The 18,001-nt window shown below is 43.4% G+C and overlaps 1 protein-coding gene across 1 annotated transcript in view; it reads left to right on the top strand.

Moving 5' to 3' along the window:
- Nucleotides 1–18,001, top strand: part of KCNU1 (potassium calcium-activated channel subfamily U member 1) — a 144,794-nt gene that overhangs the window by 108,230 nt on the left and 18,563 nt on the right. The window contains exons 20-22 of the mRNA XM_061134852.1: nucleotides 10,319–10,415; nucleotides 14,104–14,328; nucleotides 15,819–16,005. Coding sequence (XP_060990835.1) covers nucleotides 10,319–10,415; nucleotides 14,104–14,328; nucleotides 15,819–16,005 — 509 coding nt within the window. The remainder of the gene's footprint in view (nucleotides 1–10,318; nucleotides 10,416–14,103; nucleotides 14,329–15,818; nucleotides 16,006–18,001) is intronic.

Raw genomic sequence — 18,001 nt, forward strand, 5'->3', positions numbered from 1 at the left:
TTCTTTTCATTATTAGATCTATAATAGAAAATTATATTTATTATGATTATTATTGGAGCTTCCCTGGTGGCTTGGATGGTAAAGAATCATCCTGCAATATGGGAGACCTGAGTTCGGTCCCTGGGTTGGGAAGATCCCCTGGAGAAGGGAACAGCTCCCCACTCCAGTATTCTGGCCTGGAGAGTCCCCATGAACAGAAGAGCTGGTGGGTGACAGTCCATTGGGTCACAAAGAGTTGGACATGACTGAGTGACTTTCACTTTAAGATTATTATCATATTTTGAATATCATCAATGAGAAATTGTGAAAAATTATTTTCTGTCTTGCTGTATACCTACATAATATCAGTTTTGTCTCTTGGCCTGCAAAGCTGGCCCTTCACAGAAAAAAAAAATTGTTTTGATCCTGTTCTATATAGGTTGACCACTATTGCATGAGATGTCTGGAAATAATAGGCACAAATTAATTTCAGGATAATTTTGCAAAGACATTAATTCTCATTCCAAGCTCTTACTAAAACTTTTGTGTTTAGATTAATAGGGTGTTGAAAAGCTTGGAAAAGTAGAAGTGAATAAAGAGTGTCATAACATGCAATTGACTCCTCAATTCAGTTCAGTTCAGTTGCTCAGTCGTGTCCAACTCTCTGCGACCCCATGAACTGCAGCACGCCAGACCTCCCTGTCCATCACCAACTCCTGGAATTTACCCAAACTCATGTCCATTGAGTCGACGATGCCATCCAACTATCTCATCCTCTGTCATCCCCTTCTCCTCCTGCCCTCAATCTTTCCCAGCATCAAGGTCTTTTCAAATGAGTCAGCTCTTCGCATCAGGTGGCCAAAGTATTGGAGTTTCAGCTTCAACATCAATGCGGGAGACCTGGGTTCAGTTCCTGGGTTGGCAAGACCCCTGGAGAAGGGAAAGGCTACCCATTCCATTATTCTGGCCTGGAGAATACATTCCACGGTGTCACAAAGAGTCAGACTCCTCATTTATAGAGCCTCAATTTCCCACTAAAACTAAATATATGTGTGTATATATATATATGTATACACACACACATAAGATACAAGAATCAAAGAGTCCGCTAAAGTAATCATCAAGACACGTGAAATTTGGTGTGGTTTTGTTCCACTTTTGCTCTGGAGTCCTTAGTAAAGGAGAATGGGCCCCTGGCAGATGACCAAATAGAAGAGGCTACGAGAAGAATTCACAAAACATGTAGTTTATTTTCTCTTCTTTCACAGGATGATGAGAGCTCATGCATAACTTAGAATCTTTTTCCATGGACATTTTGATATGGAAGAGAAAGAGATGATAAGAAAGAATTTGCATTCTTGCAAAACAGTCCGGAAATGACTCACTGGCTAGTTAAATATTACTTGTGTTTGTGTTAAGTAGCCATATAATTCTAAACAGATGCCAGTTTAATTTATAAAAGCCAAAGCTTCTTAGATGAAACCCTTGACAGTGCGTTACTTGGGGGTCTTCCATTTGGTCTCCAGGGGCAGTGAAGAGGGGCATGCATGTACTTCTCCATGCTGGAGGATTCGTGATGGTGCTCTTGTCCCTGCTGTGAGACGTAGCAAGAAAGATGCAAGTTACAGCTCACTTACTAACATTCACCATGGTTCCATGGGACAAGAGGCATTTCAATGTGTGTATATTTGGTGGTGATTTCGTTTTTTGTTTTTCGTAACGAAGTATAGTTGATTTATGGGCTTCCCAGGTGGCACTAGTGGTAAAGAACCCGCCTGCCAATGAAGGAGACATAAGAGACATGGGTTCCATCCCGGGGTGGGGAAGAGCCCCCGCGGGAGGGCATGGCAACCCACTCCAGCATTCTTGCCTGGAAAATCCCATGGACAGAGGAGCCTGGCAGGCAGCAGCCTATACAGTGACATAGAGTCAAACACGGCTGAAGCGACTGAGCACGCACACAGGCATGGTTGATTTACAACAATGTGTTAGTTTCTGCTGTACAACGAAGTGACTCAGCCTTATGTATACATATACCCCTCCCTCGTGAACTTCCCTTCCCCACATTCCACCCCTCTGCCGCTGCTGCTGCTGCTGCCAAGTCGCGTCAGTCGTGTCCGACTCTGTGAGACCCCATAGACGTCAGCCCACCAGGCTCCGCCGTCCCTGGGATTCTCCAGGCGAGAACACTGGAGTGGGTTGCCATTGCCTTCTCCGCCCACCCCTCTAGATCATCACAGAGCCCCGAGCTGAGCCCCTTGTGCTTTTCAGCAGGTCCCTGCCAGCTTTCTATTTTACAAATGGTAGTGTATATGTGTCAATCTAATCTCCCAATTTTTCCCACCCCCCTCTCTCCACTCCACGTCCACACGTCTGTTCCATTTCCAGAAAGTTTGTATAATCTTTCCCCCTCTCTCTTTCCCTCCCTCTCTCCTTCCTATAAATACTGCACCCAAGTAGACAATATTGGGAAGGCAAACGTGACTCCCCAAATTTTCCATCTGGACCTTAGGCAGTAGGGGTAAGCGATGGGGTATCTGGATGCAGCAGGCCTGGTGCAGCAGGCCTCAGCCTCCAGAAATCCAGTGATGAGTGTCATCTCCATAGTCACACATAAGGAAAGTGAAGTGCTTGACGTGCTGCAGAAACTTAATTTCAAACTGTGTGTGCATGCTCGGTTGCTAAATTGTGTCCAACTCTTTGCGACCCCATGGACTATAGCCCACCAGGTTCTGCTGTCCATGGGATTTCCCAGACAAGAATACTGGAGTGGGTTGCTATTTCCTCCTCCTCCAGGGGATCTCCCCAACCCAGGGATCAAAGCTGCGTCTCCTGTATTGGTAGGCAGATTCTTTACCACTGCATCACCTGAGAAGCCCAATTTCAAGCTAGAGGTGAACAGAACACAATCAACATTCCCCTCCTTCCCCTAGTTCTCACTTATCTTTAGTGGAAAGACCTAACACCCAGGGGACATCTCAGTAACAATGCTCGAGACCTGTCTTCCCCCCTCTCATCCTGGGACTCCTGTCTCCCACCAAAGAAACTGGACTCTTAGCTTTCATCACCAAAATCAGCCCAACTTTAATCACTTTAATCACAGCCATTTCTCTCCCACCAGAGACCACTAATCCTAACTTTTCATCTTTAATCAAGGCAGACCATGTTTAAAAAGTAGCCATCCTATAAAATACAACGTGGGAGGAGGGCTGCGCATCACGACAGATGCCGAGTGGCCTCTGTCCCCTTGCGTCCCTTGCTTCCTAACAGGTCACAGGTGCTAAAGAAAAATGCTATTGCACCCAGAATGCCATTACTCCACCGGCTTCCCTCCAGAGATGGCTTCCAGATGTGGGGAAAAGTCTAGAGTCTGTGGCCCTCGACACATCATTAAGTCCTTCCAGGGTTTCCAAAAGTCTGTAATCACGAGCACACTAATAATTTGTCTACATCTTGAGCTTCAGCCTCAGGGATTTCAGAGAAACTAAGGAATGTAGATAAGAAGTTTTCACAAATAACACCCTAATTCCAGAAAATGAATCCAGTAATATCCATATACCCTAGAATTATTTTATCTCCTCTACACAATTTGTGTCCCTTTCAATTTAATACCCCTCCCTCTCTTTCTGTCTCTTTCTTACACACACAGATACACATACACACTCAAGAATATGTGCACACTCACAACTGTAACATTTTGATGGATGCTGTTTTTTCCCAGTCCTAATTTCTTGAGGAGGGAATTATTATTAGTAATTGTCAAGGCCAAGCCTCTCGCCCCACTGCATAAGGAAAGCATTTTCGTCACCCTAATCTGACCCAGGCTCGACCTTTTAAAACCTCAGAAAGTATATCAATATAATGAAAAACAAACTAGTTTTCAGATATTTCAATTTCCTATTTCCCACTTGTATATCCTCCCCGCCAACACTAAATCTTTTGCCTGAAGTATGCATTTGTTTCCTTTAACGGTTTTTTTTTTTTTTTTTTTTTTTTTCTGTAATGTGTTTTCCTTTTAAGATCAAAAGTATGTGAGTAACTGACTCCATCATTCAGTTCCTAGCCCACTGAACAGGGAAAATTGCATCCCAAACTGTCTGAGGGAGGAACGTATTTTTCATTCCGATCTACTTCTGTGTTTACGGGGTCATTTGATATTTAGAACATGCTGGAAAGAGCACCTGAAAACACAACCTCATGCCTCTAAGATTAGCTAAGAAGATGGTTCCCAGGAGAGGTGAGGCTTATCCCCCCCACCCCCCCACCCAGACTTCTCGCCCAGGGCACAGACTCCAGCCTTTATTAAAGGTATCCGCTGCTTGGGGTCATGCCTCATTTGTCCTCACATTGTAGGAAATCCCAAATGCAATATCCATAAAATAAAAAGAGATTTAAATGAGGGTCCATCTGGGGAATGGGCAAGGAAGAAGGGAATTGTCCTTTTTTATCTTTCTCCTCCATCTCCTGTCTGGTAACAATTTTCAGTTCTGAGATGCCTGCATGAATGCTTTCACAGAATATGCTCTGCAGAGAATCTGTCAGTTTACACTCGTCAGAAATAAAGTAAAACTTAGCAGAGAGATGCTCGCGTGCGAGCTTAGATGTGGGTTTATCTCATGGAAACACCCTCTCCTTCTTGCCTTCACCTGGGCTGGGGCCCTTCTGACCTCAGGACTAACTTCTAAGGCAAGAGGATGGAAAGAAATGTCCTCGTGGAGAATTCACATGGTAAACATGGAAAACAGAGGCTGTGGATTTGGTCGACCCCAGCTGGAAAGCAGCATTTAAAAGCAAACAAAACGGCCTCCTCACGGCTGGCTTGGTTCACATCGGAACACAGTTTACATTCTCCTGAGTAGACAGAAATAAGACTATCCTGATATCCAACACCTCTCTTTTTTAAAAATATCATTTTCAGATTTTTTTTTAAAAGTCATACCAACACGCTTTACCACTAAAGTTCATCATTCTTCAGTGACTTTATGAAGACTTTATGCCAGGAATTAGGAGACAGGAACCAGAGGGAAGTTGGAAGGTGTAATTCACTGGAACCTACTTGTCTTAAAACATTCAGGACTCCAGTCACCCCACTGTCCTTTCTTCAGTTGAACATCAACCAGACTTATCTATATATAGGTAGAAGTGTGGAAAGTTTTCAGGGTTTCCCTGGTGGCTCAGTGGTAAAGAATCCGCCTGGCAGTGAAGGAGATGCAGGGGACTCGGGTTTGATCCCTGGGTCGGGAAGATCCCCTGGGGGAGGGCATGGCAACCCACTCCAGTGTTCTTTCCTAGAAAGACCTATAGACAGAAGACCCTGGTGGGCTACAGCCCACAAGGCCGAGAAAGAGTTGGACATGACTTGGCAACTAAACAACAACAGTGGCAACGTGGAAGCTTTTCTGGGCTTTCAAGTTTTCCAAGGCTTTATTCTTCCTTCCTCCTTCTTCCTCTCTGTCTATGAGCTTTTCAGATTAGCCGGGAAAGTATCCCCATTCTAGCTGTCAAGTGACCAGTATTAACACTGAAGCCTCCTGTCTGGGACACCAGAGTCTTAGCCCAACCAGAGTCAGTCAACCTACCTGCTCCACAGTGGGTTTCTTTCCTTCTTATTATTAATTTTGATTGGAGTATGGTTGACTTACAATGTTTAGTTTCTGTTGTACAGCAAAGTGAGTCAATTACACATACACATATATTCACTCTTTTTAAGATTCTGTTCTCATGTAGTGGGGCTTCCCACGTGGCGTTAGTGGTAAAGAATCCACCTGTCAATGCAGGAGAGATAAGAGATGTGAGTTTGATCCCCGGGTTGGGAAGATCCCCTGGAGCAGGAAGCGGTGCAGAGAATCGCACACAGCTGAGCACGCACGCATGCATGTCCTCTCACATCGGGTATCACAGAATATTGAGTAGAGTTCCCTGTGCTATGCAGTCGGTCCTTATTAGTTGCCTGTTTTATGTGTGAAAGTGTTAGTCACTCAGTCATGTCCGACTCTTTGCAATCCCATGAGCTGTAGCCCGCCAGACTCCTCTGTCCACAGAATTCTGCAGGCACGAATACTGGAATGGGTAGCCATTCTCTTCTCCAGGGGATCTTCCCAGCCCAGGAATCGAACCCAGATCTCCTGCATTGCAGGCAGATTCTTGACCCTCTGTATAATAGCGTGTATATGTCAGTCCCGATCTCCCAATTCATCCCTCCTGCTCCGTGTTTCTTATTCCTCTCCTTCCCTAAGGTTCCCACGTGAGAACCAAGAGGGCTGGGCGCTTTCTAGATAACCAACCTGCTGTCAAAGTATGTCGCACCCCATGAGGTTTTTGTGGCGGGTTTTCTCACTTTTACCCAGTAAAGGGTTCTCAGCAAGGAGATCCGGTCAAACCGGAGGGTGGGGGGCGGGGCACAGAGCCTGGTGCATACTTTCCCCTTCTTGCTGAAAAGGATGCGATCCCTGAGGCCTTTCTACGAGGGAAGGTGGGATAGACCCTTCGCCTTCCTCAGCTCCCTCCACAGTTACTTGGTCCTGAAGACTTCTCAGTGATCCCAGGAGCCCTTTTCTGCTTTGCCCATATTCAGGTTCCTAGGCCAACGGACTACAAATTTTATCCATGTTTTTACACCTTAAGTTTCTCTCCAAGGTGAAAATAATGCTTTGAAATGAGTAAATGACGACCAGGTGAAACCCAGAAAAATGAAATCATAATATGGCCATAAAGGCTCATATTCTGGTTTGACTCTAGCATGTATATATGGTGATGTATATGTGTGTAAGTTTGAGAGAGGTGGGGGAAGCAAAGAGTAGGCAAAATGCCTTCACATTCCCCAATTTTAGGTGATTTCCTCTCTCCCAGAACACAAAAGATGGTAGTCCGAATTGACGATCAGTGACTATTTCCAGGTTAAATATGAACTGCAAAGATCTGTCGCTACGTCTGTGCTGAGTCCTTGGGGAGAAAGCAGCTGTAGCCCCCAAGATTCAAAATCCTCCACAGCTCCAGAGGCATCTGGGACTGAAGATTTTCCCTCCCTTTTCAGTGAGAACTTGAACACTGCTTTCAAGAAGCAGTAGCAGTGGATTTTCCCAAAGATTGAAACTAGAAGGGCACTGGACCTCCCGGAGACAGGGACCCATCCTGCCTCTCCTCCCCAACTCTCAGCCAAGGGACTTATCCTTCTCCTAGGCTAAGACTTGACGAAACATGTTATTTTTATTCAACTCAAGTCTTGAGCAAAAAAAATATATGGTTCTGCATCCAGGCCAGCAACCTCTCTCCTCAGAATTTACAAGCCACCTGTGGAGTTTTAGAGAGGTTTCAGATGGAAGGGTCACAAGCCAGGGTTTCCTAACACATGCAGAAATGAACCCTGCAAAAACAAACCAAAAAAGGAACTGTGGGTGCCTTTTGAACTTTCTAATAGATGTGGTCATCAGTGGAGGATCTTCTCTATTGGCGGATCATTTTCAAGAATAATCAGAGTCAAGAATGTTTGTCGGAGGAAATATGGAAGCTGACTTACACTCTGGGAAACCATGCCTCCTGACCTGGCCCTGAAACCTTGCCCACCTAGTACACAGAGGTTTCCCTGCATGGCTGGATCTCTGTCACCTCAAGTGCCGCCACTGGAAACCAAAGGCGTGTGGTCCCTTGTTTCTATTTTCCTTTTAAGTCAGGGGTCCCCACTCCCAGGATCTAAAGCCTGATGATCTGAGGTGGAGCTGATGTAATAATGTTCAAAATAAAATGCATGATAAATGTAAGGCCCTTGAATCATTGCCAAACCATCCCCCCACTCAGTCTATGGAAAAATTCGTCTTCCACAAAACCAGTCCAGGGCGCCAAAAAGATTGGGGATGGCTACTAAGGGACAGGATTCTTACAGGGTAGGTTGCTGTGGCCTGGACAGAACAGAAGTTTTCTTCAGAGTGGTTCCAGAGAGCAGAGAGGAAAGAGCCTGCCTTCCTTAGCTGGGACGGGTCCAAGCTTGGGTTCACAAGACATTTGCTTCATGAATATCAAAGCAGCCTGAAGCAAGGCAGTTGTCAGCGAAGAACGCTGGCGGCTTCCTCCCAGGACCTCTCTGCATGTCCTGGGTGGGCGGCGGCCGTGCTGTTTCCACCCAGCATGCTAAGCCCATCAGCTCCCCAAGGCGAAAGGCGAGACCTGACTCCAAGGACATGTCAAGGTTCAACGCCTCCTGGGGTCTCCCCATTGGAAGTTGGTTCTCCCACTTGGCTTGGACAAGAAGCAACTAGTCTTGGGACCAACCCCCCACCCTCATCCCAAACAGGGCCCTCTCAGGGGACACCCACCTGGTTTCCTGCCAGGCTCTCTTACACAGAAAGTGCCCTCACCCAAAAGGCTCCTTAGGTTGCTCTGATAACCTGAATGGTGCCCTGCGGGTACCTCTCCGTCCAATAGACCCAGCCTTTACGTTCCAGTCCTGTTTCCAAGTCCTCAGGCTGCTGGCGCTGCACATTCTCGTGGATGATTTATTTGTCTCTCTGGGGAAGTATACTTCTGCAAGGATCATGTCATTTATGAGGCATATGGCAAGAGGGAGCTTTAGTTAAGGGGTGGTGAACTGAATCGCATCAGGTTTTGCTTTGGCGAAGACACCAGATGGATGCCTTTATGATGAAGCGGGTCTCCTCCAGCCTTCTCTTTAATGCCGGTCTCCAACAGGTGTTTCCTCTAAGGCCTATCTGTTTTCCATAACGTCGGAATGAAGAAAGACGTTGTCTGTGACAGCTTGCGTACATAGATCATGCTTTTTATTATGATAGAAATGTGTACAGTGACTTATTTGCTACTCTGAGTCAAGTTAAAATGTGCTTGGAAGGAGATCATCTTCCATTTGCCAAAAAGGCATTTCATTTCCAGACTAAGGACGCTTTATTCATTATGGGGGGTGCACTTGGGAGAGGAAGAACTAGAGGAAGCGGGGGAGAAAAAAAAAGAGCTGAAGAAAGTGAGCAGAAGAGTAGGGGCAGTTGTTGTAGACTTGGGTGCTGAGGGCCACCTCCCGAAGGTAACTTAGCTATATTATAATAGCACCTGAGGCATAGTGTCAAGGAAGCTACACATGGCTGGAAAAAAGAGGCTATGAATGAGTAATATAGCCCGTTCTCCAACTCCTGATAAAAATCAGAACCAGATATGAGTCTTTGGTGTGTTCCCCTTAAAAATCACTATGGTTCTGTTTAGCCATCACCGTTAAGAGCGTGCCTGTTTGGCTCTTAGGGTTCTGGGTTGGGGCTCATGACTTATGGATATTGAAACCACAAAAAGCCACGTTAATTTGAATGAACAAGGTAGCTCATTTTGGTCAAGCTGACTTTGAGGCTTATATTAAAACATCTTCTGGCTAAGAACATGACTGGAACCACCAAGCTTGTAGGGAGCTTAAATGGAGAGGAAAATTAAGAATTGCACTTAGTCCTTGGCTGATCTCATCAGCAATTAGCCTCTTTGCTTTTCCAAACCCTTCTCCAGTGCCTCAAGCCTCATACCTCAGCTGATCTATCTGTGTCCTCTCTCTGTCCCATTACTTTAGATCTGACATGTCAATCTAAGTTCCTTTGTCAAAAAAATTATGGTTTTACATAGCAGTTTAGAAATTAACCTGGTCAAAGAGAGCAAAAATTGCTTGTTATTATGTTGGAGTCTGAGTCTTTGACCAGGCATCAGATAACAAGCTGTATTTATTCACAGAGAATACCTCATAACCCTTCAGCACAAAGAGAAATAGGTCATATTACTCCATGGGTGAATAGTAAAATCTCACAGGAGAATGCTGTCTTCAGCTACTGGTTACCAGGGCTGAACCCGTAGTATGCCATGGTACAGTATGTTGGAAAAGGCATAGTAACAGATGTGTTTAAATAAGTATAAGTAGTTAAGTAAATAGTAATGTTTCTGTGGTCAAAGAAGTGTGTGAAACACTGAATTATACAAATGTCAAATGATATCTCTTTTGCAAGACTTTTCAGAACCTTTCTGATGCTAAGGTAACAAAACAAAGGGCAAAACCTAAGTAGCTACCTTAGAACACATCTACTCTAAGGTAAAAAGAGAGACTGGTGTGTCTCACACACACACATGTACGCACGATTTTTGTTGGCTTTTGCCCAAAGTGCTTAATGTGCCTTCAGCTCTGAAGACATTGAACCCTTCCTGTCCTTCAGACATGAATCTTTATTCTGGAGTCTCACAGACCTCAGGTTGCTTTCCTTGTGTTATTTATTCACTTTGGGCTCCAGGTTCTAATGAGTTTGGTATCAGGCATTGTTAACCAAAGCCCCACGTGTTCCCAGGCTAATTGTCCATTCTCCACATTTAGGGCGTTTTTATACGAAATGGAAGACGAGTCTGAACGCCTTGATAGCAGCGGCATGTTTCACTGGTGCAGAGCCACTCCTTTGAACAAGATGATTCTGGTAGGTGACCTGGCACCAAATCTCAGATGAAATGGAGCTCCTCTTAGGGTAGACGATGTCCTCCTGCTAGTCACAGCACCTGCCCTTTCTCTTTGTAAACTGTGCATTTTGAAGGAAAAATACAACCTCATGAGCCATCTAAATGTCTGCAGGGTAACAGATGGGGCATTTGACAATATCCTTGTGGGTAATATGCCAGGGTTTAAAACACTTTAGCTCAGATTCTTCAACCACTTTCTCCTTCCTTTAATAGTTCAGCTGAGTCAGTTATTCAGAATAATGTTCTCCTGAAACTTTGCTGTTTTGCTAGTAAATCTGGTTAATTTACATGCGCCGGGGGAACATACTATTTACAAGAACTCTGCAGTCTTTTCTCTTTTTTTTAAAGTAGATAAATGTTTCCTTAATTTACTGTTTTCAAAGTTGGGATTTTTTAATAGCATTTTTTCTTAAAGCTGGTTATACTGAATGTATTAGCCAAGGATGTAGCTCTATAATGCTTGGTCCTCCCTCACCACACAGCATGAGTGAATCCATTTAGATGTAGAAGTCTGTCCTTGACTCTGTCCTCCCAAGGAGAGAGACTAACTCAGTTCAAAATGCCAGAAACCGAGTTGTAAACACCTCAAATCCTAATCCTGGGCTCTGACACCAACTTTCTCAATCTCCATCTATTCTCAGAGTTGGAAACTCAAGTACAATCTCAGTGGTTTACTTTCAAGCAGTAGCTGGTAAATTTAACTAACCAAAAGTTATTTTTTTAATTTATTTTTTTTATTTTTATTTATTTTTTTTTATTTTTATTTTTTTTTTCCAGTGGGTTTTGTCATACATTGATATGAATCAGCCATGGATTTACATGTATTCCCAATCCCGATCCCCCCTCCCACCTCCCTCTCCACCCGATTCCTCTGGGTCTTCCCAGTGCACCAGGCCCGAGCACTTGTCTCGTGCATCCAGCCTGGGCTGGTGATCTGTTTCACCATAGATAGTATACATGCTGTTCAATGAGCTAATTAAAGGTTACTTACATGTTGTAAGAAACCTGTATAATTTGTTCAGCTATGACCAATTGATAACCATGTATTTTTCTTGCTTTCCAAAAATAGTTTAGTTCACTTTTTTCTGTTACACACACACACACACATGCACACACACACACACACACACACACACACACACACACATCCTTGTACTCAGTGCCAGCGTCCTGACAAAATATGTTCCAGTTCTTGTAAAAAGCATAATCAATCATTTGATCAGAAGCACAAAATTGTCAGAGCTGTCATATCAACTGGAAAACTATTAGGACTGCTGAAGCTCACCATTTTAGCAAGTATGTCTTATTTTAAATGAAACAAACATCCGTTGAGCAGGAAGGCAAACATGTTTTCAGTGGGAGGGACATCTTTAGAAAGGTTGGGAGGTGACTGCAGATGGAAGCATTCAAGAGACCAAGAGATGGAAATAGCAGATGTTTCTTTATCCCCAGTTTAGTAAGTCCCCAGATAGGTTGCTCTGAGACATGTCCCCTTATGGCACTTGATATGAAATATAACCGAGTCTTCCGATGAATTTAGAAGGGCTTCTAGTGTAAGAGGTTTTAAGAGTTTTGAAACTGTGTTTCTCCATAGAGGAGAAATGTACAGGTTGCAAATTTCCAGCCAACTTTGATCTTGGTTCGATTTGCAGAAAAGTCCAGTGGAAGTTGTCAGTTTGTTACTTGGAGCAAATAGTGCACTCCCCACTTTCCCACCGAAGCCAGCATCTTTCTCAGTGGGAAGACCGCTTTGTGCCACAGTTCCCTGGAGAAATTGCCTAGCTAACTGTACCCATTAATGCACTGTGCCATGTATCTTGTTCCTAATTGTTTAGTTCTACTCAGAAGGGCAATTTCTGGACTTCAGACCTGTTCCATTAAATACTGTGAGAGGGGTCATTATTCAAGTTAAAATGAATCGGATTAGCCAGAGACAATTATTTAATGGATTTGGTTAAGATTCATATCACTCTCTAGAAAGGATCTCCAGACAAGTAGCTTCATGTCCCCTCATGGGGCCATTCCCTTCAGAAAGAGTATTTCCCAGTCTATGCTAATAGAACAAACTCTAAGTCAGATGTAACTTATCTATCCTGTTAAATTTCAACAGCCCCTGTTTCACAGAAGATTGTCCTTTAACCAGTGATGGACTGGCATAAGGATGAATGATACTTCCCTTTGAAATATTTCTAGTCTTCATCTACTCAGGAATGTAGAACACTCTCAAGCAGGAAGGGCTTGTCAGTATATTTAGCAAGTTCTCTACCAATTTCCAAGAGTCCTTCTCTAAAAATCTAGGAACTCAGTGTGATTCAGATTGGGTTAAATAGTTATTGAAAACAGTTAAAGATAGAAGTACTGAAATTTCAACCTATTATCCCATTTCCACAACAGAATTAACTTTTATTTTTAAATCATTTAAATGTAAAGAAATTGGGAGTTAGAGAGGCCAGCTAGTTTATGGTCATACATGAATGACGACCAGAATACAAAATCAGTGCTTTTTCTACCCATCCCAGCACCATGAGAGATGACATTGACTGATTCCCTGAAACCAATCACAGAGACTTAAAATGTTTCTTACAGAAATATTCCTTTAAAAAATATTCCTTTTAATAAAAGTGACACTGTTTTCAAGTTTCTGTGAATGTGGGAGAAACCTGATCTAAATATCTGTCCCATATATTATTTTGTCTTCAGCTTAAAAGTATAGGGGAGAAGCTAAAAATCAGCCATGCTGATAAGATTCTGAGGATATACTCAGATGATTGAGATGAAATAGAATGCTTGTAACCTTTTATTTTGTGCATTTTTCATGATAAATTTCCTCAACTCTGGAGTTCTCTTGAATCCATTCAGTGTAGCAGGTGGAAACACATGAAGTTGCCAATAGTCAACCATTTTTGATCCAGAAGAAGGCAATTTCATATGGTTCAAACTAATATATGTGTTTTCATATGTATGAAAACCCACTGAAAACTGAATCATATTGTACAACTTGGTGTAATTTTCAAGATTCATTAGAAAACATAAGTTTAGCAACAGGATTTGGGATGTTTTACATTTTCAGGGAGTTGTACGATAGTGTGTGTGTGTGTTAGCTGCTCAGTCATGTCTGACTCTTTGCAACCCCATGGACTGTAGCCAGCCAGGCTCCCATGTCCATGGAACTCTCCAGATAAGAATACTGGAATGGGTTGCCATTCCCGTCTCTAGGGGATCTTCCTGACCCAGGGATCAAACTCAGATCTCCTGTATTGCAGGCAGATTCTTTACCCTCTGAGCTACCAGGGAAGCCCACCATAGCATATATGAAGCTAAAAACATGTAATGAAAATGAGAGCTATTTTCCCCATTTGGTTCAGTGGTTTCACAACTTGAGGAACAATACCAATCTGAGTTTTCACTGAGGCACTCTAAGCTAATATAAAACTGGAAAAAGTGAAATAAGCAGGAACACCATGAAAAGATATAAAGTATAATTGTCCATGTTCCATGTCATTAGGGGAATTTGCAGAATCTGATTACCATTATGAAAGTGCTAGTGTTAATATACCTGGAAGAGTTGGAATGTGGGGACGGAGCCTTCTTTAAGGGACTGTGATCTTGTTTCTAAAAATGACCAGAGTCTGGCCTGCTTGTGCTTAGAAACGAACTGACAAGGCAAAATACGAGTTTCGGAACCACATTGTAGCATGTATCTTTGGAGATGCCCACTCAACACTGATGGGACTTCGGAATTTTGTGATGCCATTGAGAGCTAGCAGTTATACCCGTCAGGAGCTGAAGGACATTGTGTTCGTTGGATCTCTGGATTACCTGCAGAGAGAATGGCGATTTATCCGGAATTTTCCCCAGATATACATTCTGCCTGTAAGTGTCACAGTAAGGAATAGTGAATGTTTATAATGATAATAATAATATTATATTTTATATATATATTATTATTATTATACTAGTTAGGATTAATCATGATAATAATAATACATCAATAATGTATTATGCAATATTTTATACAATCATACAGCGCTTACTGGTACCAGAAACGGTTTAAAGCAGGTTGCATATAGTAATTCACTTAACCCTCCAAATAACCCCATAGTATACATTTTAAAGATTTGAACTGTAGGCACAGAGAAGGGAAGTTACCTGTCAAGTTTACATGGTGGGTAAGTAGTTGGACTAGGATTTAAATCGACATATTTTCATGTTTATATTAATGACCATGTGTGTGGCCTTTATGCAAAGAGTTTCTCTGCATTTCTGAATCTGATTCTGACCTGGTGTCTACACCTGAGCTGATCCTCGCCAGCCTTTCTAGACTGTGCTCTAACTTCCTCACTGTTTCTGCAAACTCATCTTTTATGGAACACATAATGCCTTGTGGTCCTTGATAGATGTATGAACAGGAGGAATTCTGAGAAATGGGTCCATTGTGCACCCTTGGCACTGTGGGTTGTAACCGTCTTTGCTGTGAACCAACATAGATCTATATCTCATTATAGGCCACCATTTTCTTGGATTAAAATATACATAGGCAGTGTGAAATGCACCAAAGCATTTGATTTTTCAAGAAATGTTATCAATATGTCAGAAATATTCTTTAGAAGCAGTTGTCTCAAGAAGCAAGTTGTATTGCTTTTTAAAAAGTCACCATAAAATTCCCTGCACCACCTCAGTCCATAGAAAGGGAGGAAAGAAAATGACCAGAAGTCTCCAGATTCAGCTGGTGTCAGGAATCACTAGTAACTGCATCTCAGCCACCTAATGGGGGGACCAGATCTCTCCCTATTTCTCCACCAAAGGAGCAACTGCCACTTTACCAATTAATCCAGGTTCCAGGTGGGGCCACCTACAAGCAAAATTGTGAGGATGCAGAGGTGACCTTTAGATCTTTAGGCGTGATGTTTTTCCTCACTACTGTTATCCTTAGTTGTTGTTCAGTTGCTCAGTGGTGACTGACTCTTTGCGACGCCACGGACTGCAGCACGCCAGGCTTCCCTGTCCTTCATTATCTCCGGGCATTTGCTCTAATTCATGTCCACTGAACTGACAATGCCAGCCAACCATCTCATCCTCTGCCGCCCCCTTCTCCTCCCACTGGAGTCATCTAGGTGGGTTTAGGCTTCTCTCTCTCACCCTCCCTTTTATCTCATCCAGATGTGACCTCAGAAGGGGTCTGCAAAATTTAGTCATACTCAGATATTTATGAAGATAAGGCTAAAAGGAGCAAATATCAGGTAACTCTGTCTTAAAACCAAGCCAGGAGAAGCTGGAGAAGCTTTGATTCAGAAGCTTGCATCATCCCCAGGGTACCACCACCATCTGAGAAGTGTCCCCTCCACCCGGTTCTCTCTCTCTAGGGATCTGCGCTCTATTCCGTAGACCTCCACGCCGTCAACATCGAGGAGTGTTCCATGTGTGCTGTCTTATCGTCCTCCTGTAAGTCACCCAGCAGCCCGACTCTGGTGGACACAGAGCCCATCATGGCCACACTCAACATCGGATCCCTGCGAATTAGCTGCTCGGCCCAGACACCCTCAGGGCCACGTAAGGACCACACCCCGATAGAAAGAGGCTGGAGAGGATAGGATGAGGAAAGAGAGTCAACTCTCTAAAAAACGCTCATGATGGGGAGGAGGAGAAATGGAGCCAGATGGCTTGTAAAATCCCGTCCAGCTCTGAGAATTCTGTACTAGGATTAGTGGTTAGTGGGCAGTTCAGTCCTGGGGAGCCCTAGCCCAGTGAAAAGTGACGTCCATCTCCTAACTGGAACGCGCCTAACACTGTTCTCTCATATTAAGGAAAATCATGGAGTCGTAAGTACTGTTTATTGTTATGAATCAATTATCAGTGAACATAGCTGTTGGTATTTCATTATTGTTAATAAAGGGTATTATTATTGCCAGTTAGTTCCTGTTGGAGCTAGTAGATGTTCATCAGTGAACATAGCTGTTGGTATTTCATTATTGTTAATAAAGGGTATTATTATTGCCAGTTAGTTCCTGTTGGAGCTAGTAGATGTTCAAGTTACTATTCTTAGTTTTGTGCTTGGAGAGAATGAAGCCTAACCCTCTTTCAGTCTTCAAGATACTTTCACTGCATGAATTTTCAGAAGATTAGCGTTAAGTCCTTTCCAATTTCTATAAACTAATAAAAGTGTCACATTTCAGCTTCAGGTTGGGAAGAGATAGTGAGAACTGGGGAAGTCTCTTCGGGATGGGGTTTGCATCTCTTCCTCCTTTGTATTCTTCTCAGTACAATTATGGTCACTCTGTAGATGCCTGAAGTGACAATCACTCAGTCGTAAACTCTTTGTGACTCTTTGGACTGTACAGTTCACGGAATTCTTCAGGCCAGAATACTGAAGTGGGTAGCCTTTCCCTTCTCCAGGGGATCTTCCCAACCCAGGGATCGAACCCAGGTCTCCCGAATTGCAGGCAGATTCTTTACCAGCTGAGCCACCAGGGAAGCCCTTGTGAAGCATCTGTGGATGCGTAACACGCACTTAGTAGATCAAAGTAAGTGAGTCCACCAGTAGGTGGACTCTGAGGAGTTTCCATGCATCTCACTTGCCCAAAATGTGTTTCAGGTATATTCCTGTGGCGGACTTGTGGCTTTCCTTCTCCCTGAAGTGGGAAAAGACTTAGCTATCAGTCCATTTCTAAAAATTGATGACCAGCCACTGAACCTAATATGAAAGTACTATTGGTGAATAATTCTCAGTATTTAGAACAGACTTTCAATTCATGACATGAACATAACCCTTGGTTGGGGATGCCTCCGCACCCCGGATCCAGCTGTTGCCCTTGCGGATGTAGATGCTTCGTAGTAAGACTGGGCACTCCGTCCCCCACCCACGTGGCTTGCTGACCACAGCTGTCCTACTTCACACGGAGCTTGAAGAGGGCAGACAGTCCAGCCTTTGCAAGGCTTTCATGGTCGTGACAGTGGATGGACGTGTTTGCAAGTGAAATCAGGAAACCAAAAGACCACTCTCTGACTCCTAGTACTGTTGCTAGGAAGGAAAATGGAGGGCTCTTGGGACAAAGGGATAACTGAATAATCGCATCAAATCTTTGGTGGGTGAATTAAGTCAGCTACTGCATAGACCTGCACTACACAGCCAGATACTACTCAACCTAAACTGGAGTCTCAGGGGGTTTTGTTAAGTGAAATTAATAGCAAAGCACTTCCTGAATATCAAACTACATTGAAAATCCTCACTAAGAAAGTGTGAGCTATACCTCTGCTGAGCTAATCTGGTGATGCATAAAAATGACATTGTGTTCTGTACGTCAGTCCTTAGCTTAGCAATTAGGGTACTCAGATTTACTCAAAATTTGTGTGGGGTGTGTATGTGTATCGTGCTTTCAACTTCCTAAAATTGGACAGAGAAGTATTCACTCTGAAGGCAGTGTCATCAATATACAGATGAAAACGCTCACTCAGTAACAGCTGGGGGTGGACTGTCATAAGCCACCTAGCTAACAATTGGGTGACTTGTCCTTCTGTTATTTTTTAATCTTACATCCTATACAAGCTA

This window comes from Dama dama, chromosome 32 (assembly GCF_033118175.1).
Source record: "Dama dama isolate Ldn47 chromosome 32, ASM3311817v1, whole genome shotgun sequence".
In the NCBI taxonomy this organism is placed as follows: Eukaryota; Metazoa; Chordata; class Mammalia; order Artiodactyla; family Cervidae; genus Dama; species Dama dama.